This window comes from Salvelinus alpinus, chromosome 18, assembly GCF_045679555.1.
Source record: "Salvelinus alpinus chromosome 18, SLU_Salpinus.1, whole genome shotgun sequence".
In the NCBI taxonomy this organism is placed as follows: domain Eukaryota; kingdom Metazoa; phylum Chordata; class Actinopteri; order Salmoniformes; family Salmonidae; genus Salvelinus; species Salvelinus alpinus.
Genome location: NC_092103.1, coordinates 41,469,841 through 41,494,600, shown reverse-complemented (window position 1 = coordinate 41,494,600; position 24,760 = coordinate 41,469,841). Strand labels below are relative to the sequence as shown.

Below are 24,760 nucleotides of genomic sequence, written 5' to 3'. Positions count from 1 at the left end.
GTAATGGAGGAAGAACCATGAGGGGATTGTGGAAATGGAGTGACAGGGGACTTCATTTAAGAGGCTGTGTTTGATGAAAGAAATTCAGACAATCAAAATGTACTTCGTTGTGCGTGGGCCCCTGAACACATACAGATTTAAAATCAAGTGAGTGATGCACACGGGGGAAGAAAACATGAGTAATAATATATATCTCTGTACCTATTGATTGAGGACTGCTGGGCGTGCAGCAATAAAACTAGGAACGGCATCTGTTCACGAATCTTCCACTTAAAGATGCACTACACAGAAATCGCTCCGCCATTTCCAGGTTACTAAAATGCTAATATTTTGCCTAATTTCAGTTTGTGTGACAAAACGAGCAAGTAAAGTGTAGAGAATCATTGTACAATCTAAACCGCTGTGAAATATTTTTCCATAACCCAAAATATTTTTCAGCTGTTTGAAGCTAGTGTACAACGGGAAGCATAGCACATAAAGAATATATCTACCGCTTCTTAAGACTTGCTTTCGATGAGAACGACAGATCTATAACACACATTTCTATGTGAATTTTGGTCGGGTCGCCCAGAAAGTAAAATATTGCAGCTTTAAAATCTAAAACACTAAGACCTGAGGGTACATCTTCCTTCACAAAACTGAAAAGAAACATTAAATCATAATTCTCCTCGAAAAATTCAAAGCCATATCCATACTTTAATTTCTTGTGGTCAAGTCAACGGTTACTCGTTGGCTTTGTACATCTTCCTTGCACATTCATAACAGCAACAGAATGAAGCATATGGATAAAATGTTAAAACAGAACCTTACTAATTTATTGAAAAATAGCGAAGTCCACTATGGAGGATGATGGAGTGCTTTTATCAACAAGTGCCCTTGTTACCTCCTTATGATTATTTTAATTTAACTCTTTATTTAACCAGATAAGTTGACTGAGAACACATTCTCATTTACAGCAACAACCTGGGGAATAGTTACATGGGAGAGGAGGGGGGAAATCATGTAGAATAATACCATACAGGCCTTGGAGAATTCAGATTGCCTCAGTTTCTAACTACACATGATCCTTTACATTAGGCAGTGTACCATAAATAACAAGATTACCATTTCAAGGGCATGCAAGTGCAGCATAAATGCACAAAATGCCCTCTCCCGCTTTAATGTATAAACACGTAGTGTAAAAAATGACTAGGGACACACAAATAATTGTGCTGCCCATGTTCTGTGTCAACCCCACAAGAAAGCCAAGCCAGGAGATGTTCATAGCTGTGTGGCTGAGTCTAATGTCATCATGTCAATCAATGGGCTACTGTGGACATCCAGAGAAAGGCAATAAAACGGACCCATGACCATGGACAAATGCTAATGCCAAACGTGGCTCAACATCAGATGGAGCTTTATGCCAGACAATAAACCTGAGTGACCGTTATCGTTACCACACCAGGGCTATGCCACCATTAAGCCCAACTCCACATATCTACCACGCACAAGGAGAGTGTTCGGAACAGTTTTGCCACTGACATGTGAAAGGTCAAGGTCAAAGCTTCACGGCGGTCACGTTTCAGGAAGGACAACAAAGCAAAGACAAGCGAGTGTAAAATCCCTGATGGTCAAATGTAAATTCTGAAGTACTTTAATAACCTCCATGAGATTCTGTAGAAGATCACTGTGGCGGCGTATATAACTATAAAGGTTTGAAACATACCAAGGTTTAAAACAAGGCATCATTCACCAAAAGCTCATCAAGCTTTACAGACACCGCCTTTGTCCATGACGCATGAAAAGGTTTTTCCTCGACTGCCGTCAAGTCTGTGTCATCCCTGACTTCACACTGCTTGTGGTTGGTTACCTGGGCATTGTTTATTCACGTTGGCCTCACTGGGGCTGTTCACCTATTGTACAACCTCACACATACTGTATAGACTTGGGCGATATACCGTATATACTGGACGGTATGATTTTCAATACTGTTTAGGGGGGAGGGGTGCTACGCCACTGCTTATTGCTATAGCGTTAAGTACAACTATATAAGAAGTCTAATTATATCCAGCTCAGCACTCCAGCTACGCTAACTTGCTAGCTAAGTGGCTAGATGTCAAGATCAAGCTTCTTGGTTACAGCAGAGACATGGATTGTGTGCCATTCAGAGAGTGAATGGGCAAGACAAAAGTTAAGTGCCTTTGAACGGGGTATGGTAGTAGGTGCCAGGCTTGGTTTATGTAAAGAACTACAACGCTGCTGGATTTTTAAAACGCTCAACAGTTTCCCGTGTTTTCCAACAATGGTCCACCACCCAAAGGACATCCAGCCAACCTGACAACTGTGGGAAGCATTAGAGTCAACATGGGTCAGCATCCCTGTGGAACGCTTTCAACACCTTGCAGAGTCCATGGCCCAACGAATTGAGGCTGTTCCGAGGGAAAAAGAGGGGGGTGCAACTCAATATTAGGAAGGTGTTCCTAATGTTTTGTACACTCAGTGAATGTCTAAACCAATAAGAATAAATTTTCCATTAGCACCCCGATTTAGCCCTCTTGAATCAGTGTTGTCTGCCAAACAAGGAAGGAATAGCATTTTTATTTATTAGCCTAATAATAGATTGCGTGTGCATCATGTCTGCATCCAACAATGCAATGAATCAAAATTCAAAACTGACTCGCTCTCATCCGTCTCTAAACATAGAATCCATAGAGTCTTCACTTTATTCACTTTAATTGACAGAAACTGATTAAACATGGAGGCAAATCAGATTTGTCAGGCAGAAATGATGATAAAAGTAATTGGCATGAAATTATACGAGTCCGGCTTGCATTATACGAGTATGCCTGCATCATTCAACTGAGTGACACTTAATTTGATGCTTAAAACTCCGGTACGTACACCACATCGTGTCTTCAAGGATTTCCTTGAGGCCTTTGTGTTCACAGGCAACTTCTGACTCATTAATGTGCTATATACTGAATCCACACTTCAAAATAAAAAGGTTAAGGAGTTAACAGATAAAAAGAAAAGGCACGACTGTAAAGGAAAGAGAATAACGAGCCAGTGCTCCAGAGGAGTCGTCAGACGGTCAACAACGGCACCGGAGAGACTTAATATCCGTGTCTTCTCCACAGGTGTTGTGGGCACTGAGGCAACTCGTATGGGGAATTAGCACAAAGCTCATCAACAAGGTGGGAAGGAGCCCAACAGAGCACAGTAGGAGTGGGAAGACTAGGGATCACACACAGCACAGTACTAACATTGGACAGTTTGTCCTCTGTCTGCACAGCTATCCTGCCCCTACAAATAAGGACACGCCAACCGTTACGGTGAGCAGTGGGCTATTACACAGAAAGGGCTTGTCATTAAACTCCACTCACCGGTGTGTCAGAATTCGGCGTTGTAACATCACGTCGTCTCAACAGGTTCCGCCAAGCATAGCTAATGATAGTTTCCATTTTACGCCTTGAATCTGCGTGTGAGTCTTTCAGACAAACAGACTGAGTGATTCATCCACTCAGCTTCTCTGACAAGGGTATAGATGAGAGAGAGACTGATGGAGTTTAGCTCTATAATAAACTACCCTAGTGGTTTTACCGTCTCACTATAATCACCGATAATGTTACTCATGGTATTTATTGGCATTTTAATGTCTTATTTTTTATGGTGGCTCTGCAACGGATGCAAACTCTGCGATATTTTGTCATCTTTATGTCAGAGTGCATTTCATACAGGCCCCAGTGAGACACATTGTTACAGTAGCATAGTCTAAATCGTTGCCAAAACACTTCAGTAGTGTGTGGAGTTAACAGCACTGCAGTCATGTGAAAACTGTATGAATGTACGGGGATGTGCAAGGAGACTATGGTGGGAAAGGACATGTTCACAAGAGGCAATAATGAAACTGACATGATACACTGGGCTGTTGGCCAGAGTCCAATACGACAAAATGGCTTGAGAATGAAACTGGGCTAAACAACGTGTGGCCATCGGTCTTAGTGACAGGGCCACACCCAGTGGAGCCACTACGGTCAGATCCCAGAGGACAGTCTGGCACGAGGAGGGATCCAAACCAGATTGCTTACGGTTGCATTCCACACCTGAGCCATTTGTCTCTTACTGGCAACACTGAAGGTGGAAATACAAGTACTATAGTCTGAAACCAAGTTTATGACAAAGGTACAGCGATGGAGGTTTTCCATGGTCTTTTTGCTGACATATCACAGTAGCTGATAGATTCTATTTCTTATGGTCAAGGATTTGGTGACAATCAGAAGTCCTTCAGAAGCTATGTTATTGAGTACATTTGAAGACCATTGTCTCTAGATGCTCATCCAAGCCCATGTCTTACCATTGGTTCATGTAGTGCTAAATAGGTGAGATAAATCATAAGGTCTGGGTACAGACCTGAAATGTGTTCCCATTTAATTAGCTTGAACAGAGGGTGGGGGGAAAGGCCTTGGGGAAAAGCCCAGAATCTAATATTTACAGTTGCATGACAGCTGAACCCAAAAAAAGATCCAGTCGTGAGAACTTTTCACAGATTTGTCCTAAATACAATACGTCTTCCTGCCAGACACAGTTGGTTTCTATGTAGACAGTTGGTTTTAAACCCTCTTGTAGCTGACCTATGTATTAATTATTTAGGGTAGACACCGCATGAGATTTTCACAACACCTCTGAGCAATATCCAGAGAGCCTTTTCTATCCGTCAGCTAAAAAGGCTCTCAGGATTGAGGATGGGGATTTCTGGTATTACCTCAGGTTCAGCGTAGAGGCCAACCAGATGGGACATCATTAGGTAATGGACCTTGTTTGATAAACAGCACAACGGATGCACTTTCATCAGCAATTAAGTATTAAATCACGGAAAGGAACCAACGTTGTAAGTTCTAGAACCTCAAAAAATGAATTTACACTTTTTCGGAAGTAGAATTTCCGTAATTCAGAAGTGGGAGGAGCTTATTTGATTTGTAGCAACGTCATCCAAACCGGAGGGTTCCTAAATGGACAGACACAGGAGAGGCATTTCAATGAGGAGGACCTGGAAGAGAGGCTGTTTTAGTATTTGCTGAGTCACTTAATGGGGCGAAGGAACGCACAGAGAGAGCCATTACAGTCATCCATTTTGAATGGAAAATGGCAGCGGTACCTTAATCGATGGCAGAACTGCCCAGCTGTCACTTCATCTTAGCCTAATTAAATGAGATGCTGTCGCCTCAGATGACCTTTCGCCATTATAATAATTCATTCATTAACCCCTTAACCCCATTCAAATGCTCCCTCTCGATACCTGGTTGTATACTGGACCATTAAACACAATGCTCAACACCCTCGTAAAAAGACAGAGGGCCATATGTGTACGTTTTTGATTGTTTATAAAAGATCAAATAAAATACAAAAAGAGAGGGCTATTAAATGGATAAAAGCAAACTGATTAAGACACTGTTGGTTTACATTGACTCAATCTGCTTGTTGGCTATTATACCAAATTTCATAGTCATAAAGGAATCACTGCATTTTCTCGGCATGCCAATTTGCATTGGTCGAAAGCACGCTGCTGTCTGCACAGCGGCAGGAGAATTTATTCACACTTAAGACATGGTAGAATATGTCACACCTTCAGCTTGTGATGTCATGGAGGCTTCCGGCTGAAGGGACAGAGGGATTGTGTCAGTGGCAACATGCATCTCGTTCTAATGCATTCCCATGGCATCCCACAAGATATACATCCTGGCCATGACATCTAATTAGCTCTGCAGATGGGGCTTGGTGGCGGTGAGAATGGCTGCTGCAAGACCACACATACAAAGCAGGCCTTTATAGGCCAGCGAGAGAGAGAGCTGCTGGCCCCTGAGGAGAGGGGGATGAGCTATTGTCAGGCCACTGCAAGATCTTTTAAAAGATGATCTACACCCAAACCTTACACCCAAACCCTGCATGCCATACGAGCCAGTGGTCTTCCTCTAGGAAATAATATCAGCCTTTTGCATGTCATTTAAAATCAGTCACCACAGTGCAGAGCCACTGATTAGCATGTTAACAAACATCTCCCATTGTTGAGGAATAAATGAACAGGCTCTCGTGGAGATTCACCAATAGACTGCAAGAGGATTTCCGCTAAATGAGTCAGTGTAATATTCTTGATGAGTGTCCTACTTAATTATAAATCTCTGGGGAGTGGAAAAATGAGACTACAATATGTAAAGTTATATAAATTTAATGGAAACAGAATAAATAAATCGTATATTTCTGGCATATGGTATATACCTTTACCGTAATTTGAGAACCCCTGCAGATAGTCAGCCTCAGAGTCAACTATAAAAATTATGATAAAAGTTTCCTTTGGTTGATTATTCCAATTACGTTAATTAAACACAATGCACTGTTTATTTTTATTTATTTAACTAGGCAAGTCAGTTAAGAACAAATTCTTATTTATAATGACGGCCTACCGGGGGCCATGGGTTAACTGCCTTGTTCAGGGGCAGAATGACAGATTTTTACCTTGCCAGCTCAGGGATTCGATCCAGCAACCTTTCGGTTACTGGCCCAACGCTCTAACCACTAGGCTACCTGCTGCCCCACTGCCGCCCAACTGTGGATATGTCTTTAGATGAGTATCCAAGCTGATAAAGAGGGACTTTAATTTGCAAAAACATTGACATTACGTCCATGTGAGCCACCTAACGATAAGAGCACAGTAAAGCAGAGAGTGGAGAGCAACGTGGAGAGGGCCGGCTGAAGGAAACATTGATGGAACTTATCTAAGATCATTTATTCATCAAAACATCAGAGAAGAGATAAAACGGCAGAAATATAAGATGTTATTTATTCTGTTTTCAGTAACTTTTATGAATACAATAAGTTGTCTCATTTTCCCACTCCTCCTCAGCGCTTTATAATTTAAGTAGGACACTCATCCAGAATATTACAGTATAACGTGTCAGAGACACACAATAGGAACTGTGACGTTACCATTCTAAAATGGTGGGAAGAGCCCATTGATATCTCAGATGGAGACATCTGGATTGCCAACAGAATGAAAGCCGTTTACTGTTTATTCAGTATGAGCTGACAACTCACTAATTGCTATGTTTGGGATATAATGATAATGGTGTGACAGCGGCTGGTAGCCTAGCGGTTAAGGGCGATAAACCAGTAACTGAAAGGTTGCCGGTTTGAATCTCCGAGCCGACTAGGTGAGACATCTGTCAATGTGCCCTTGAGCAAAGCGCTTAACCCCAATTGCTCCGGATAAGAGTGTCTGCTAAATGACAAATGTAAGAGGTAGATCTGGATAACTTGTTTTTGCAAGCTGCCAGTACCACTGGTAATCTCTAATACTAGAGAACAAAGATGTGATGGATGGTCCTGTGAGGTGTAGCTTCATCACAGTACCACTGGTTTATCATCGTACTAAAACTTATACTACGTTTTGCTATTGACATCCAATTTTAAGTCAAGGAGAAAGTCAAATCAAATCACTGCCTAGGTTAGGGAAGACTAATATTACCAATTTCAGCCAAACATCATATCTTAAGGTCATTGTAGAGCACACAAAGACTGAAGAGCAATGTCGGGGAGGCAGCACCCAACACTATCTCTGTTTGAAATCGAGAAAAACTGCAAAACTCCACCCAGGTTAAAGTGCCCATATTTTGTAACTTTGAATATAAAAGACTTTGAATATAAAAAGGCTGAATTGTGGCTATTCAGCAGATCAGTAAAGTAATGAAGCTTGTTGATATGGAGCTGAGTTTAGGCCAACTTATAAACTAGCTCAGTGGAAACTAACTAATACCCTGGTGCCATTGAATTATGAAAAGTAATCCCCATCTCACAGTGGTCATATGAAATGCAACTACTTTTTATTAGACCCACTTCTTCCTCTCCACACTCCCTCTTCCAGTTCTTCCACTTCATGTCATTAACATTCATTATATTACGTAATGTAACCATGCCTATTTGTGCTATACGGCCAATATACAAATGGCTAAGGGCTGTTCTTACGCACGACACAATGCGAAGTGCCTGGATACAGCCCTTAGCCGTGGTATATTGGCAATATACCACAAACCCCCGAGGTGCCTTATTGCTGTTATAAACTGGTTACCAACGTAATTAGAGCAGTAAAAATAAATGTTGTCATACCCATGGTATACGGTCTGACATACCACGGCTTTCAGCCAATCAACATCCAGGTCTCAAACCACCTAGTTTCTAATTAACATTAAATCTCAGTGGGATACATGGAGAACAGTATATATCGAACAATGAACACTACAGGAGCCTGTTAAGCTCAGCATTCTGATCACGGAGGGGGACATCGTGGTATATCAGCTCTTCTCTATGAGCCACAATGATTCATGTGGAAATGGGAACAGAAAATACATACTGCAAAAGTCTGTATTTGGCTCTCTCAATACAAGATGGCTTCCTATACCTACAGAGTTCTGGCCTCTATGGGGAATAACTCATTAGCTTGGCTTGAGATTTATTTTCTGCTGTGTTACTGTAAATACACTGTTTCCTGATGAGACTGTGTTGAGAAGATAGCTGAAGGGGCTTTCTATAACAGAACAGGAAGGACCACTGGGTGCGTATGGGTGTTATCTGTCAAAGCGAGGCCGAGACCCTTCTGTTCTGTGAATGCACTCCAAAGCCGAGTTTTGCTGAGAAAAGTCATATTTAATAGAACTCAATTATACAGAACTCGAGTGAAGAAGTTACTTTAACTTAAGAAGGCTAAACCAAATTAGCAAGGGAATTGTGACAATGGGATGAAGACAAAAACGAGTAGTTCCAAACATTTCAGCCCAAACCCAAACAAATTGCTATTAGGAAACATCCACTGGGGAAAGGAAGTGCATTTGAACATTAGATAAAAGAGGAAGCATCGATTGTATTGTAACGGTATAGTCAACCAGCGGAGCATGCCATGTACATCAAACATTGAGTCATTAATACTTTCTTTTCAGTGAAAGGTTTTGCAGAACAATTACAGGTGTGTTGTAGGTGGTCTCATACACACATGCAGTCATTTAGGAATGTCTGGCAGACAACTTTGATACACCTCCACAGACTGACATGGCATCCGTATTGGCATATTCGTTAGCTTCCTTCACGTTTTCTAATTTGCTCAATGTGTCGAAGGCAAATACGAATCACTATCACTTTTCTCATGCTTCCTGGTAGGACAGCTGACCTGCTTTCTTGGTATTGATTAGGTCTGAGATTACCAAAGCAGGCGATCACATTTCCAATTTAAAGCCCGAACAATTGATCATGCAGCTTAAAAAGGGGAGTGTGTCTTGCCTCAGAGCAGCCCTTGATTTTACTAATGCGCGCATATGAAGCAGACACGCTACATTGGTCTTTCAATTTCTAAAATGTGCCATCGCTGTGGTGGAACAAGCATTTTTTTATTTTTTATTTAACCTTTATTTAACTTGGCAAGTCAGTTAAGAACAAATTCTTATTTACAATGCTAATGAGTTATCTATTGTCATCAAGGCATAAGCCCCCCCCCAAAAAAATACGTTTGAGTTACGTGCATATTTCTCAAGTTAGGATTTGGCCAGCTGTGTATGGTAACCATCACTAGTTCTAGATCTCAAGGCACATCAGTGAACAATCGTCAAGTGTGAATTAATTACTCTGGAGACTAATTTGCATGAGGAAATGCACCTAGGGAAGGAAGCCACAAAGAACCACAAACATCTCCCCCAACTCCCCAAGACCAACACCCCCCCCCCGTAGGCTCAAACCCACACCACCCCCCGTAGACTCAGACCCACCCCCACGTAGACTCAGACCCACACACCCCCCGTAGACTCAGACCCCCCCCCTCCCCCGTAGACTCAGACCCACACCACCCCGTAGACTCAGACCCCCCCCTCCCCCGTAGACTCAGACCCACCCCCACGTAGACTCAGACCCCCCCCCTCCCCCGTAGACTCAGACCCCCCCCTCCCCCGTAGACTCAGACCCACCCCCACGTAGACTCAGACCCCCCCCCTCCCCCGTAGACTCAGACCCCCCCCTCCCCCGTAGACTCAGACCCCCCCCTCCCCCGTAGACTCAGACCCACCCCCACGTAGACTCAGACCCCCCCCCTCCCCCATAGACTCAGACCCCCCCCCCTCCCCCGTAGACTCAGACCCCCCCCCTCCCCCGTAGACTCAGACCCCCCCCTCCCCCGTAGACTCAGACCCCCCCCTCCCCCGTAGACTCAGACCCCCCCCTCCCCCGTAGACTCAGACCCACACCACCCCGTAGACTCAGACCCACACCACCCCGTAGACTCAGACCCACACCACCCCGTAGACTCAGACCCACACCACCCCCGTAGACTCAGACCCACACCTACCCCGTAGACTCAGACCCCCCCTCCCCCGTAGACTCAGACCCCCCCTCACCCCGTAGACTCAGACCCCCCCCTCCCCCGTAGACTCAGACCCACACCACCCCGTAGACTCAGACCCACACCACCCCGTAGACTCAGACCCACACCACCCCGTAGACTCAGACCCACACCACCCCGTAGACTCAGACCCACACCACCCCGTAGACTCAGACCCACACCACCCCGTAGACTCAGACCCCCACCTCGCCCGTAGACTCAGACCCACACCACCCCGTAGACTCAGACCCCCCCCTCCCCCGTAGACTCAGACCCACACCACCCCGTAGACTCAGACCCACACCACCCCCGTAGACTCAGACCCACACCACCCCGTAGACTCAGACCCACACCACCCCGTAGACTCAGACCCACACCACCCCGTAGACTCAGACCCACACCACCCCGTAGACTCAGACCCACACCACCCCGTAGACTCAGACCCACACCACCCCGTAGACTCAGACCCACACCCACGTAGACTCAGACCCCCCCCCTCCCCCGTAGACTCAGACCCACCCCCTCACCCGTAGACTCAGACCCCCCCCCTCCCCCGTAGACTCAGACCCACACCACCCCGTAGACTCAGACCCACAGCCACACCACCAAAGCTCAAATATAAATACCATCAACCTGACTGAAATGAGGACAGCCTCAATGAAAATCTCACGGGGAACAGGGAATAAAGCTGCATGAGGACAAAAGTACCGGTAGAGTCTGGCAGCAATCCACTAGTTATAACTCGGCGGCTTGCAAAGTCATGGTAGAGAGCCGCTTAGCAGTCAGATAGCATTACTGGGATTGTCTTTCTCTGTGGCTCAGAGATAGAGGGGGAATCAATTAGTCTCCAGCAGGCTCTGACCTTGAAATGGAGCTCCGGCCTGGCAGGAGGAAGTCCCACTGCACCGCAGCATTTAGTTGTAGGAAGTCGTGCATCATCAGCTATTGATTTTTCATATTTTCTGGAAATTACTGGAAATCATGAGGCGGGTAGCATTGGGGGCCCTTTGGCTGCTCACTTCCTGGTCAACATGGGCTGATTTCAAATATGCAGACGAGAACATATGCATTCTGTTTGGTGAGATGCTAAGGGAAATAAGAACCAGCATGGTATCACGATGGTATACTGCATCGGATGTGGTGTTTGGGACAGCTATGGTAAGGGACATGTTTATGCAGGACAACTAATGTTTTATCTTATTAGCACTAACTGCCTGGAGTGGTTTTGAAAAGGAAGTTCCTGTTACTTACACACACAGGCTGGTAATTCTTCGGAAGCTTAGTCACGGCTACTAGCGCTACACTTCACAGCATGTCTGCTTTCAGAGAGGGCTAAGCAACAGACACTATTATTCTCAGCATAGAGTTGCACAATAGGAAAAGCATCACGTTTTAAATGCTTCAAAAACATGTCGAGGTAATGACCTTTTTGGGTTGTGTATTGCCGTAGGGTACACTGTACTATTTCACATGGATATTTCCTTTCTGCCTGCCGGTACTCAATATGCTGTTGGAATTCAACACCGACAGTTGACGTGCACCATCGGACTACATTATGTGTCTCCCTTAATAAAAGACAGGTGCTTACTGTAGTTAATAGGTGTGCGTTTGTCTTAATCCAACACCAAAGTTCAGAATCCTTTCTAGAGTAAACGTACAAAGGCTAATGTAACTGTCTAATTCTTCTGCTCTTACATGTGTCAGTGACACAGTTCAATACAACACAGACCAAACGTAATGTATTTACTCAAGACAAGAGTCAACTGTGAGCAAACAAAAATAAATAGGAATTACAAAGTGTGGCGTACTTACAGAACTTTGGGACAATAATGTCATTAGATTCCACAGTAGTTTGGGAGTAGGCGGTTGGTTTTCCCTTGCTCACTGGTTTTGGGGTGGTAGGGGACACAGGCTGCGTGGCCGGGCCCGCGCGGTACCTCAATGCAGAGGTAGGGGTGTATTGAGTCACTCCGGTGGGTTTTCCCTCTACTATGACCTCAGGCTGTCCTGTGGTGGTGTTTGTCGGCGTGGGAACGGGGGAGGGGCGGGGAAATGACAATGGCAGATCCCTTGTGGGGTCAGCATAGATGGGGTCTTGTCCTCTGCGATCTGGGCTCAGGTGGGTGGGCGGCTCGTACTCAAAGATTTTGTCCACAAAGACCCACTTGAGGCCGGCGGTGCAGAGGGCCAGACTGAGCAGGCAGGCCAGGATGGGGAGGATGCAGATCTTCTCTGAGCGCAGGCAACCACGCACCTGTTCCATCTCTACGCACACACAGCAGGTCCCTGCCAAGCCCAAGAATCCCAGGGGCCTTGCTGGTTCTCCATCGACACCCTCCTCCCCACCCTCACCACCTGCTGCAGACTCCGCCTCCTCTGGGGCTTGCCCTGGATCGGTGCAGGAGAGGGTGGGGGATGCTGATTTGGGAAGGACGACCAGCCCGGCGGAGGAGTCCACCGCCTCCACTCCTTCAGTCATCCTCCCTCGTGCTCTCGCTCTCTCCTTCTCTCTCTCTCACACCGAAGGATCTCTGGACGCCTGTACTCAACTCAAAGAGCACGGCAGCTGGCTGGTATCGTAAAGTGTGTTGTCCATTATCAGATCACAGTGGTGGGGGTTGGGTGGGAGATGGAGGATGCTTTCACGGCAGTGTGGGGTAACCTTGTTAACGTCTGGGAAGTAAACCGACAAGACTTCCGTACCGGGGGGGAAAGAGTTTTTCTTCACAGGTTTGCTCCCACGGCGTTCTCACAGGAAACGTGTACACACGAAAACAAGTCCAGAAATAGAAACATCAAAAGTAGAAGACCGAAGAGGTTTCTTCCCTTAGATCTCTTGCGTGGTTCAGTTTCCTGGGCAGGACCAGTAGTGCGCTCACTCACCTGAGGACTTGAAGAGTGGAGCCGGCTGCTGTGTAAACGCTATTGGCAGGATGCGGCTACAGATGGGACAGTGCAGACCGGCACTGCAGTGGCAGGAGCAACATGCCGTCTGTCTGCCGGTCGGTCTGTTTGTCTGCTCAAGCAGCAGCCTAGAGGGGCTGAATCATCAGGGAGCAGCAGGTGCCCTTCCTCTCAGCAGCGCCGGAGAAACAGATAATTAGTGGAGAGAGAAACACGCTCGTACATCGCGGAAGGAGAGACAATTCAGGACACTCCCCTTTTCCTCCTCACCACTACACTCCTCGCTCTCTCTCTCTCTCTCTCTCTACCTCTCTCCAAGGGCTCTCCTACTCTGAGGTATTGTCCACGCACTCTTCTCAGGCTGCTACCAGTCTGAACACAAAGCACACAGCTAAGCAAGTTCGTACTTGATCCAATTAGGGGGAATGGCAACGAATCACAGGCAAACAGACGGCTCTGGCCTCTCTCTCCCTCCCTCCCTCCCTCCCTCCCTCCCTCCCTCCAGCGCTCTCTCCCTGGACCATTGATTATGTTAATACAAAAGGGTGTTTTTTTTGTCAAGGGGTGGTAGCCAGTGAAACAGACATTTGATCCTTCCCAAAGGAACGGAGCTATTGTTTTATGGCTCCTCTCAGAATCTTCCTTCATTGGAGTGAATGAAAGGAAAAAAATTACTGAAGTAATATTTCAAACATTGTCAAAGAAAATAATAACAATCACCTGATTTACCAAACTTTGTTTATTTTTCAATAAATCACATTTACTGCTACGACGCTTTGTAGCCTGACTCGTTTTGTAGCCTGACTGTACAAAGCGTTTTGTAGCCTGACTCAGGGGGATAAAGGACAACGTTAAGACAACGTTGAGGCACCATCGAGGAACTGACTCCCTTGAGGTGTATCAAGAGTGCGAGAATCTACATTTTATTCAAACATACATAGTCACACCAATCATAATCCAAATGAGTGTGTAATGAACAGACTATTATTACATGCTGCCAAAAGCATTACCAGTGGGCTTTAATTAAAAGTCTTAAGTATATATAATAATTAAAATCAGAGTTAAAACCAGAAGAAAGACACATTCCATTAAAATAACCCAGTAGGGAGTCGTGGGTCCATCGCCATCTAGTTACACTCTTTATGAATACAGTTTTGTCATAGCTGAACGTACTTCATTGTTCAGACTAGAGGCCAATTTCACAGCCTGGAATGCTGTGATCTTTTATTTAAATTCAATATAACACATCTTAATGTTTTCAGCTTTGGAGCGTGTCTGTGTGGGGAAAAAAGGCTAGACCTCTGACCTTTGGACAATCCAGTCAAAACAAAAAAGGGATTGGGATGTAACCCCACTAAATCTGGAGTCCTAAACCCAAAGTCATTAGCGCTAAAAGAGCCCCTTCCCACAGGGACTCCTTACAGTACCTTCAGATGGATAAAACTGTGATACCCATCTACGAAGTCAGACCACTCATTACCATAACACTAATCTTTAGTGGACTAGTTTACTTCATACATGTATTACCACACCAAGATATACATAGACCATCTCTTCATATGCTTTACTTTGAGTTATATACACACACACACCACACCTTACTTTAAGTTAAACAGTTTGGGACAGGCTGAATAGTAAAATCGCAAGCACAATATCATGCTAATCCATGGGACAGAGAAGCAGTTCAACAGATCAGCTTCTTACCATTCGGGGGCACAGCTCAGAAAGGCACAATACATTCTACATTTACTACACCTATGGCTAGTTTGTCACACGGCCCAGGCGTATTGGCTTTGGCCCTCGAATCCCGTCTGCCACAATGCACGAGGAGCTGGGATTACTGTTCACAAAATCCACACTTTGCATGTCTGGCTTTAAGCACAATCTTCCAACGGTCCTGAGCAGCGACAGATAGATGTGGAGAAATCCCCCAGTGAGCTGTTAAGCGCCCCCCCCCCCCGGTGCTAATAGGCTGGGAGGACAATCCGAAGACTAACGGTCTGAGAGAGAGCAAATGAAAGAGGGGGAAGTTTAACCAGGAAGAGGACCACGGTCAGGTCAATGACACACTTCCTATTGACACACAAATGACCCTCTTCAATCTTCAAAAGGAATTAATACCAGTAATGGCATCTATAGGACAGTACAGTGGCTTCCTGTCAAATGGATATTCTCATCATGTGATTCTATACAGTACATTTATGCTATTTAAGAAGAGATGCTTGATAATAAATAAATAAATGCCATTCAGCAGTTGCTTTTATCCAAAATGACAGTCATGCGAGCATACATTTTACGTATGGGTGGTCCCGGGAATCTAACCCACTATCCTGGCATTGTAAGCACTATGCTCTATCAACTGAGCTACAGTGGACCACACATTTCATCATTAGAGGTATCTTTTATTCAATAGCACCTCGTACCTAGGACCAAACGCATGCCATAGAGGCATAGTGATTTGAATGACGCATGGTGAGTCACTGACAGGACAGAACAGAGAAACAGTCGGCGAGGAGACAGAACAGAGAAACAGTCGGCGAGGAGACAGAACAGAGAAACAGTCGGCGAGGAGACAGAACAGAGAAACAGTCGGCGAGGAGACAGAACAGAGAAACAGTCGGCGAGGAGACAGAACAGAGAAACAGTCGGCGAGGAGACAGAACAGAGAAACAGTCGGCGTGGAGACAGAACAGAGAAACAGTCGGCGAGGAGACAGAACAGAGAAACAGTCGGCGAGGAGACAGAACAGAGAAACAGTCGGCGAGGAGACAGAACAGAGAAACAGTCGGCGAGGAGACAGAACAGAGAAACAGTCGGCGAGGAGACAGAACAGAGAAACAGTCGGCGAGGAGACAGAACAGAGAAACAGTCGGCGAGGAGACAGAACAGAGAAACAGTCGGCGAGGAGACAGAACAGAGAAACAGTCGGCGTGGAGACAGAACAGAGAAACAGTCGGCGAGGAGACAGAACAGAGAAACAGTAGGCGTGGAGACAGAACAGAGAAACAGTAGGCGTGGAGACAGAACAGAGAAACAGTCGGCGAGGAGACAGAACAGAGAAACAGTCGGCGTGGAGACAGAACAGAGAAACAGTAGGCGTGGAGACAGAACAGAGAAACAGTAGGCGAGGAGACAGAACAGAGAAACAGTCGGCGAGGAGACAGAACAGAGAAACAGTCGGCGAGGAGACAGAACAGAGAAACAGTCGGCGTGGAGACAGAACAGAGAAACAGTCGGCGAGGAGACAGAACAGAGAAACAGTCGGCGTGGAGACAGAACAGAGAAACAGTCTGCGAGGAGACAGAACAGAGAAACAGTCGGCGTAGAGACAGAACAGAGAAACAGTCGGCGTGGAGACAGAACAGAGAAACAGTCGGCGAGGAGACAGAACAGAGAAACAGTCGGCGTGGAGACAGAACAGAGAAACAGTCGGCGTGGAGACAGCTCTGCAAACCAACTGATGTCTATGGAATCATATCACAGGTGCCGTTATGAAATAAACTCAATTTGGAGGGGATAGTTTACCATCTAATACCACAAAAATTGTCAAGGGTGTCAAATTGCGTTCAAGATGATACAGACCATATGACAGAGGGAAGGGGGGAGGCTACTGAACATGCATTTCAAATGAGCGGGATGAAAGACACCAGAGGAAAGATTTCAAATGTGACATAAAGCAAGTATAATTTCAAGGGTAGCAGTGAACTGCAGTCATACACATTTTGGAGTCAGATTATAGTAAACCTAGTCAAGGTCAAAGGTTAAGCCAAAAGGTGTTGCCAACTATTCTTGGATTGCCAGATATCATCCTAAAGTAGACCACAACAATGTCCATGTGTTCTTTAGGTCAGTGTATCCAAAATAGTTGAAGACAATGAATGTTTAATCCACTGTTGGCTAGAAGGTAGTCCACTTTAAAATGTGGTTTCTGAATTTGATCAAAAGACCAAAGGGTATATTTGTAACATTCTGTGGAATCTTTCATCCTCCAACTCCTTACGTAATGGTCATTGGTGTATCAAACACTTGAAAGCAGAATTCTCATCCAAGAAGTAATCGTGTCTGCTACAACCGCTAAGAGATGTTTACTCTTCGAATAAGTGCAGAAAATCAGTAATGTGCCTCTAATCTAAAATGAAAACGGACACCCTCGCCTGTGGTAATTATTCTGCCGGCTAAATGGGAATAAATTAATTTTTCCTTTTACATGCAGTCGTTTGCAGGAAGTTCAATCCATTATTTATGTCAGAGAAGAGGAGACAGAGGGACCTGACCTAGTAAAATCCCAGCGTACACTTCAAAGCCAGCCAGAGTAACTGCCTATTGGCAGGCAGAAGGTTACCAGTGCATTAGGAGATGAGAATGTGCTTTTTCTTGCCAAAAACAGCCAAGCACAACTTTATTAACAAATACAGGTAGAGGTCTAAGAGGAGGCAGGCTAGAATTCAATAATGCTTCCATCTCTGCTGACGCTCCAACAATGAGGGGCTTTTAAATAGAGGGCAATTTTCATCCTGTCAGAGCTCTGTATCACTGGCAGGGACGAGACAACACAGAGATTATGCTGTAGCTAAACTCTCCTCAATGTCTGTCAAGTCATTCAGGGTGGAATATATGGAGGGCTAAAAAGTAGAAAATGGCCACTGGATAGTACCAGCCCTGGCTCCTATGTGATATTAAAAAAAAGGAGCACTTGAGTCATTTACAGGGGTTAGAATAAAGGAGAAGCTGGTTGTGCATTAGTGCCCTGGCTCGCTCTCCTCGCCTCCCCCTGTCCGCCAGCCTGGTGCCCGCGGTAGAGGCTCATTCGTCTCCTGGTTGAAATACCTCTGTGCCCCATCCAAATTGTGCCTATAATGGAACTATGAGTCAGTCAGTCAATGGAGGAGAGGGAGCTCCAGTATCATTAGTGCTGCATGCACAGTCTCATTGTTTACTGTGGTCTTTAAGGACGGGGAGAGAAGGAGGCGGAGGAGAGGTTCAGCACTGCTCTTTGGGACAGCTCCTCTGTGACACTGTCACAAAGTGGCAGGCTACAGCAGACTAGTGATAATCTATTGATCTCTGCCTGAGGGAGGAGAGGAAAGAGGTTCAGCACTGCTCTTTGGGACAGCTCCTCTGTGACACTGTCTCAAAGTGGCAGGCTACAGCAGACTAGTGATAATCTATTGATCTCTGCCTGAGGGAGGAGAGGAAAGAGGTTCAGCACTGCTCTTTGGGACAGCTCCTCTGTGACACTGTCTCAAAGTGGCAGGCTACAGCAGACTAGTGATAATCTATTGATCTCTGCCTGAGGGAGGAGAGGAAAGAGGTTCAGCACTGCTCTTTGGGACAGCTCCTCTGTGACACTGTCACAAAGTGGCAAGCTACAGCAGACTAGTGATAATCTATTGATCTCTGCCTGAGGGAGGAGAGGGAAGAGGTTCAGCACTGCTCTTTGTGACAGCTCCTCTGTGACGCTGTCACAAAGTGGCAGGCTACAGCAGACTAGTGATAATCTATTGAGCTCTGCCTGAGAGAGGAGAGGAAAGGGACGGGTGGCAATGGCACTGTTTTTCTTGGGCTGGCTGATTGGGCTGTGAAGATGACGCTGCAAAATTTCCTTTGTATGTTGTAGAAATGTTATTGAATGCTAATTCAATACCTAGATAATTAAACATTTTACTTCTGGCCAGGGGTTCTCTAGGGAAGGAGTGAAAGTAGTTCCATTAGTCATTGAATATGCTTCTTTTAGAAGCTGAACAGTACGTGAAGAGGATAAATATATGTGCTCTACAGAGTAGGTTTGTGCGAGTGTTCCCATGTGGTGTGTGCAGCCCACTGTTGTAAAATTGGAGGCACAATAAGTAACAGGATTCTGCAACTTCCTCTGTAAGTACATTGAGAGCAACAACTGAGGCAAACAAAGAGATTTTAACTTGAAAGCCACAGTGTTTTTTTTTTCTCTGTTACTTACACGCTTTCTTGACTGATCTGTAAGATAATAGCTACATTTTCAGTTTTTCCCCTTTTCGATTATCAAACATCAGAATATAAATTAACTACAGTGGTGATAGAAGAGACATAACACCAAAAGACAACACTGAGAGCCAACGCGTCCAAAAAAAAAAAAAAGGGCATTCTTTATCAAATAAAATGCAAATAACCAGAAAAACGAGCTGGGAAACACTTTTCATTTTACAGTTAGAGAGGAAACAATACCGGGTGTGGCATGAATAAGTGACTACAGAGAATTTGGGAGTGAGCTGCCGTTTCTTGGAAAGTTAAAAGCAATATTGATACTTGTGCCTCCATGTCATATATAATGATTTATGGACTTCATCTAGTTTGTCAGAAAGTTGCATAAGGGCTTGTGTATCTTGCCGTTATCTAAGCTGGGGTGCAATTTCTCATTAGCGTCTCATTGTCTGATCAAAGACTGTTACTGTCAGTGGAAAGATAAGGAGATGGTGGTCTCCATGGCCTGCTTTCATGTGGAGGGGGAAAAGCACAGTAACACACACTGGCCTTGTGAAATACATCAAATACCAACCATTCCTTTTAAGAGCAGCCCCAATTCTCTACGGACACTAATTGGCTTTAGTGAATGCGAGACGAGCCAAATGTCCTCCTTCAGACTGGCAGACTGATTGAAATGAACTCGTTTGCTTTCAGTATAATATATCAACAGGGGGGGAGAGAGACACAAATCAGCAGCTCATCCAAAATGAAAGGAAAACTTTGAGCAAACGCCAAGAGGAAATGCACATTTAGCTGAAAACGTTTGCCGTTCACACACGTTTCTTCTTCTCCCTGCGACGTGATACAAGGAGAGAAGAGACGTGTGCAGGTAAGAAGTGGACAAGGAGAGTTTCAGCAGCAGTATGCCTCTAACAGGATCCTAATTCATTATGCAGTGTAGGGAGGTACAGTAAAGTACTTCTTCTCCAGTTCAGAGCCCTTTTCCTAAATTGAACAGAGTGGGAGGCATTTGGCATGACAGACTGCAGCATCCTGTTCTCCACTAGTATATTACAGTACTGGTCCAGGCAGCACGCTGTTCTCCACTAGTATATTACAGTACTGGTCCAGGCAACACGCTGTTCTCCACTAGTATATTACAGTACTGGTCCAGACAGCACGCTGTTCTCCACTAGTATATTACAGTACTGGTCCAGGCAGCACGCTGTTCTCCACTAGTATATTACAGTACTGGTCCAGACAGCATCCTGTTCTCCATTAGTATATTACAGTACTGGTCCAGGGAGCACGCTGTTCTCCACTAGTATATTACAGTACTGGTCCAGACAGCATCCTGTTCTCCATTAGTATATTACAGTACTGGTCCAGGCAGCATCCTGTTCTCCAATGGTATATTACAGTACTGGTCCAGGCAGCATCCTGTTCTCCACTAGTATATTACAGTACTGGTCCAGGCAGCACGCTGTTCTCCACTAGTATATTACAGTACTGGTCCAGGCAGCACGCTGTTCTCCACTAATATATTACAGTACTGGTCCAGGCAGCATCCTGTTCTCCAATGGTATATTACAGTACTGGTCCAGGCAGCATCCTGTTCTCCACTAGTATATTACAGTACTGGTCCAGGCAGCACGCTGTTCTCCACTAGTATATTACAGTACTGGTCCAGGCAGCATCCTGTTCTCCACTAGTATATTACAGTACTGGTCCAGGCAGCACGCTGTTCTCCACTAGTATATTACAGTACTGGTCCAGGCAGCACGCTGTTCTCCACTAGTATATTACAGTACTGGTCCAGGCAGCACGCTGTTCTCCACTAGTATATTACAGTACTGGTCCAGGCAGCACGCTGTTCTCCACTAGTATATTACAGTACTGGTCCAGGCAGCACGCTGTTCTCCACTAGTATATTACAGTACTGGTCCAGGCAGCATCCTGTTCTCCACTAGTATATTACAGTCTGGTCCAGACAGCATCCTGTTCTCCATTAGTATATTACAGTACTGGTCCAGGCAGCATCCTGTTCTCCACTAGTATATTACAGTACTGGTCCAGGCAGCACGCTGTTCTCCACTAGTATATTACAGTACTGGTCCAGGCAGCACGCTGTTCTCCACTAGTATATTACAGTACTGGTCCAGGCAGCATCCTGTTCTCCACTAGTATATTACAGTACTGGTCCAGGCAGCATCCTGTTCTCCACTAGTATATTACAGTACTGGTCCAGGCAGCACGCTGTTCTCCACTAGTATATTACAGTACTGGTCCAGGCAGCACGCTGTTCTCCACTAGTATATTACAGTACTGGTCCAGGCAGCACGCTGTTCTCCACTAGTATATTACAGTACTGGTCCAGGCAGCACGCTGTTCTCCACTAGTATATTACAGTACTGGTCCAGGCAGCACGCTGTTCTCCACTAGTATATTACAGTCTGGTCCAGGCAGCACGCTGTTCTCCACTAGTATATTACAGTACTGGTCCAGGCAGCACGCTGTTCTCCACTAGTATATTACAGTACTGGTCCAGGCAGCATCCTGTTCTCCACTAGTATATTACAGTACTGGTCCAGGCAGCATCCTGTTCTCCACTAGTATATTACAGTACTGGTCCAGGCAGCACGCTGTTCTCCACTAGTATATTACAGTACTGGTCCAGGCAGCACGCTGTTCTCCACTAGTATATTACAGTACTGGTCCAGGCAGCACGCTGTTCTCCACTAGTATATTAGTCGGGTCCAGGCAGCACGCTGTTCTCCACTAGCATATTACAGTCTGGTCCAGGCAGCACGCTGTTCTCCACTAGTATATTACAGTCGGGTCCAGGCAGCACGCTGTTCTCCACTAGTATATTACAGTCTGGTCCAGGCAGCACGCTGTTCTCCACTAGTATATTACAGTACTGGTCCAGGCAGCACGCTGTTCTCCACTAGTATATTACAGTACTGGTCCAGGCAGCACGCTGTTCTCCACTAGTATATTACAGTACTGGTCCAGGCAGCACGCTGTTCTCCACTAGTATATTACAGTACTGGTCCAGGCAGCACGCTGTTCTCCACTAGTATATTACAGTACTGGTCCAGGCAGCACGCTGTTCTCCACTAGTATATTACAGTCTGGTCCAGGCAGCACGCTGTTCTCCACTAGTATATTACAGTCTGGTCCAGGCAGCATGCTGTTCTCCACTAGTATATTAAAGTACTGGTCCAGGCAGCACGCTGTTCTCCACTAGTATATTACAGTCTGGTCCAGGCAGCATGCTGTTCTCCACTAGTATATTACAGTACTGGTCCAGACAGCATCCTGTTCTCCACTAGTATATTACAGTACTGGTCCAGACAGCATCCTGTTCTCCACTAGTATATTACAGTACTGGTCCAGGCAGCATCCTGTTCTCCACTAGTATATTACAGTACTGGTCCAGGCAGCATCCTGTTCTCCACTAGTATATTACAGTACTGGTCCAGGCAGCACGCTGTTCTCCACTAGTATATTACAGTACTGGTCCAGGCAGCACGCTGTTCTCCACTAGTATATTACAGTACTGGTCCAGGCAGCACGCTGTTCTCCACTAGTATATTACAGTACTGGTCCAGTTAGCACGCTGTTCTCCACTAGTATATTACAGTACTGGTCCAGGCAGCACGCTGTTCTCCACTAGTATATTACAGTACTGGTCCAGGCAGCACGCTGTTCTCCACTAGTATATTACAGTACTGGTCCAGGCAGCACGCTGTTCTCCACTAGTATATTACAGTCTGGTCCAGGCAGCACGCTGTTCTCCACTAGTATATTACAGTCTGGTCCAGGCAGCACGCTGTTCTCCACTAGTATATTACAGTCTGGCCAGGCAGCACGCTGTTCTCCACTAGTATATTACAGTCTGGTCCAGGCAGCACGCTGTTCTCCACTAGTATATTACAGTACTGGTCCAGGCAGCACGCTGTTCTCCACTAGTATATTACAGTACTGGTCCAGGCAGCACGCTGTTCTCCACTAGTATATTACAGTCTGGCCAGGCAGCACGCTGTTCTCCACTAGTATATTACAGTCTGGTCCAGGCAGCACGCTGTTCTCCACTAGTATATTACAGTCTGGTCCAGGCAGCATGCTGTGTGATTACGCAGCCTGCTCTTAAACCACGGTTGGGGACAGCAGTGCTGGTACTGTTAATCCCTGTGGTTTTATCATTTTGTCACATATTCTGAAAATTCAGTTGTGTTCAGTCATCTTAGGTCTGTCTAAGGGGGTATATCAAAAGCCAAAGAGAGGAAGTCCCATAGGCGGCGCACAATTGGCCCAGCATCGTCAGGGTTTGGCCGTCATTGTAAATAAGAATTTGTTCTTAACTGACTTGCCTAGTTAAATAAAGGTTCAATAAGAATAAATGTTTTTTTTTTTATTAATTTTTTAAAATGTGTCTACTCATTCAGTGAGAAATGCAGAGAAAGTCAAATCCACCCGCTTTGACTACGCAATTGTGTGTGAATGGGGAAAAAAGTGCCCGTTGTCACATTAAGAGTGAGAAAGAGAAACGAGGAGAGAGGACAGAGGAAAAAGACAGGAAAAAGAGGACAGACGGAAAAGAGAAAGATAAGCCAGAAGACATAATAAACTGCTGGATATAAGTCATCATGGTAACACATTAACAGAGGATGAGATGTGGGGAGAAATGCCCGAGGGGATTGTAAAAGCTTCAAAGCCATCCTACAGGCACAGATGGAGAAAATAGATAAAAACAAGAAAGCTAAACACATTCTAGTCAGCACCTTTGTTCCATCTAGATCTATGTGCTATTAAAAGGAGATGTCTCCCTCTTCACCTTCCCTGCTACACAACAGACACACACACCATTCCGAGAGACACACACACACACACCATTCCCCGAGAGACACACACACACACACACCATCCCCGAGAGACACACACACACACCATTCCCCGAGAGACACACACACACACCATTCCCCGACACACACACACACCATTCCCCGACACACACACACACCATTCCCCGAGAGACACACACACCATTCCCCGAGAGACACACACACACACACATTCCCCGAGAGACACACACACACCATTCCCCGAGAGACACACACACACCATTCCCCGAGAGACACACACACACCATTCCCCGAGAGACACACACACACACCATTCCCCGAGAGACACACACCATTCCCCGAGAGACACACACCATTCCCTGAGACACACACACACCATTCCCTGAGAGACACACACACACGCCATTCCCTGAGAGACACACACACACGCCATTCCCTGAGAGACACACACACACGCCATTCCCTGAGAGACACACACACACGCCATTCCCTGAGAGACACACACACACGCCATTCCCTGAGAGACACACACACACGCCATTCCCTGAGAGACACACACACACCATTCAATTCAAATGTATTTATATAGCCCTTCTTACATCAGCGGATATCTCAAAGTGCTGTACAGAAACCCAGCCTAAAACCCCAAACAGCAAGCAAT

At 45.6% G+C, this 24,760-nt stretch overlaps 1 protein-coding gene across 8 annotated transcripts in view; it reads right to left on the bottom strand.

The window, feature by feature from the left end:
- The window catches only part of nrg1 (neuregulin 1), a 162,305-nt gene that overhangs the window by 32,471 nt on the left and 105,074 nt on the right, over window positions 1-24,760 (bottom strand). For 2 of the 8 annotated variants that reach the window (XM_071351332.1, XM_071351331.1), the window contains exon 1: window positions 12,200-13,637. The exons of the other annotated variants lie outside the window; for them this stretch is intronic. In XM_071351332.1, coding sequence (XP_071207433.1) covers window positions 12,200-12,866 — 667 coding nt within the window. In that variant the 5' untranslated portion in view covers window positions 12,867-13,637. Of the gene's footprint in view, window positions 1-12,199; window positions 13,638-24,760 lie in introns of those variants that run through there. 8 annotated transcript variants of the gene reach the window in all.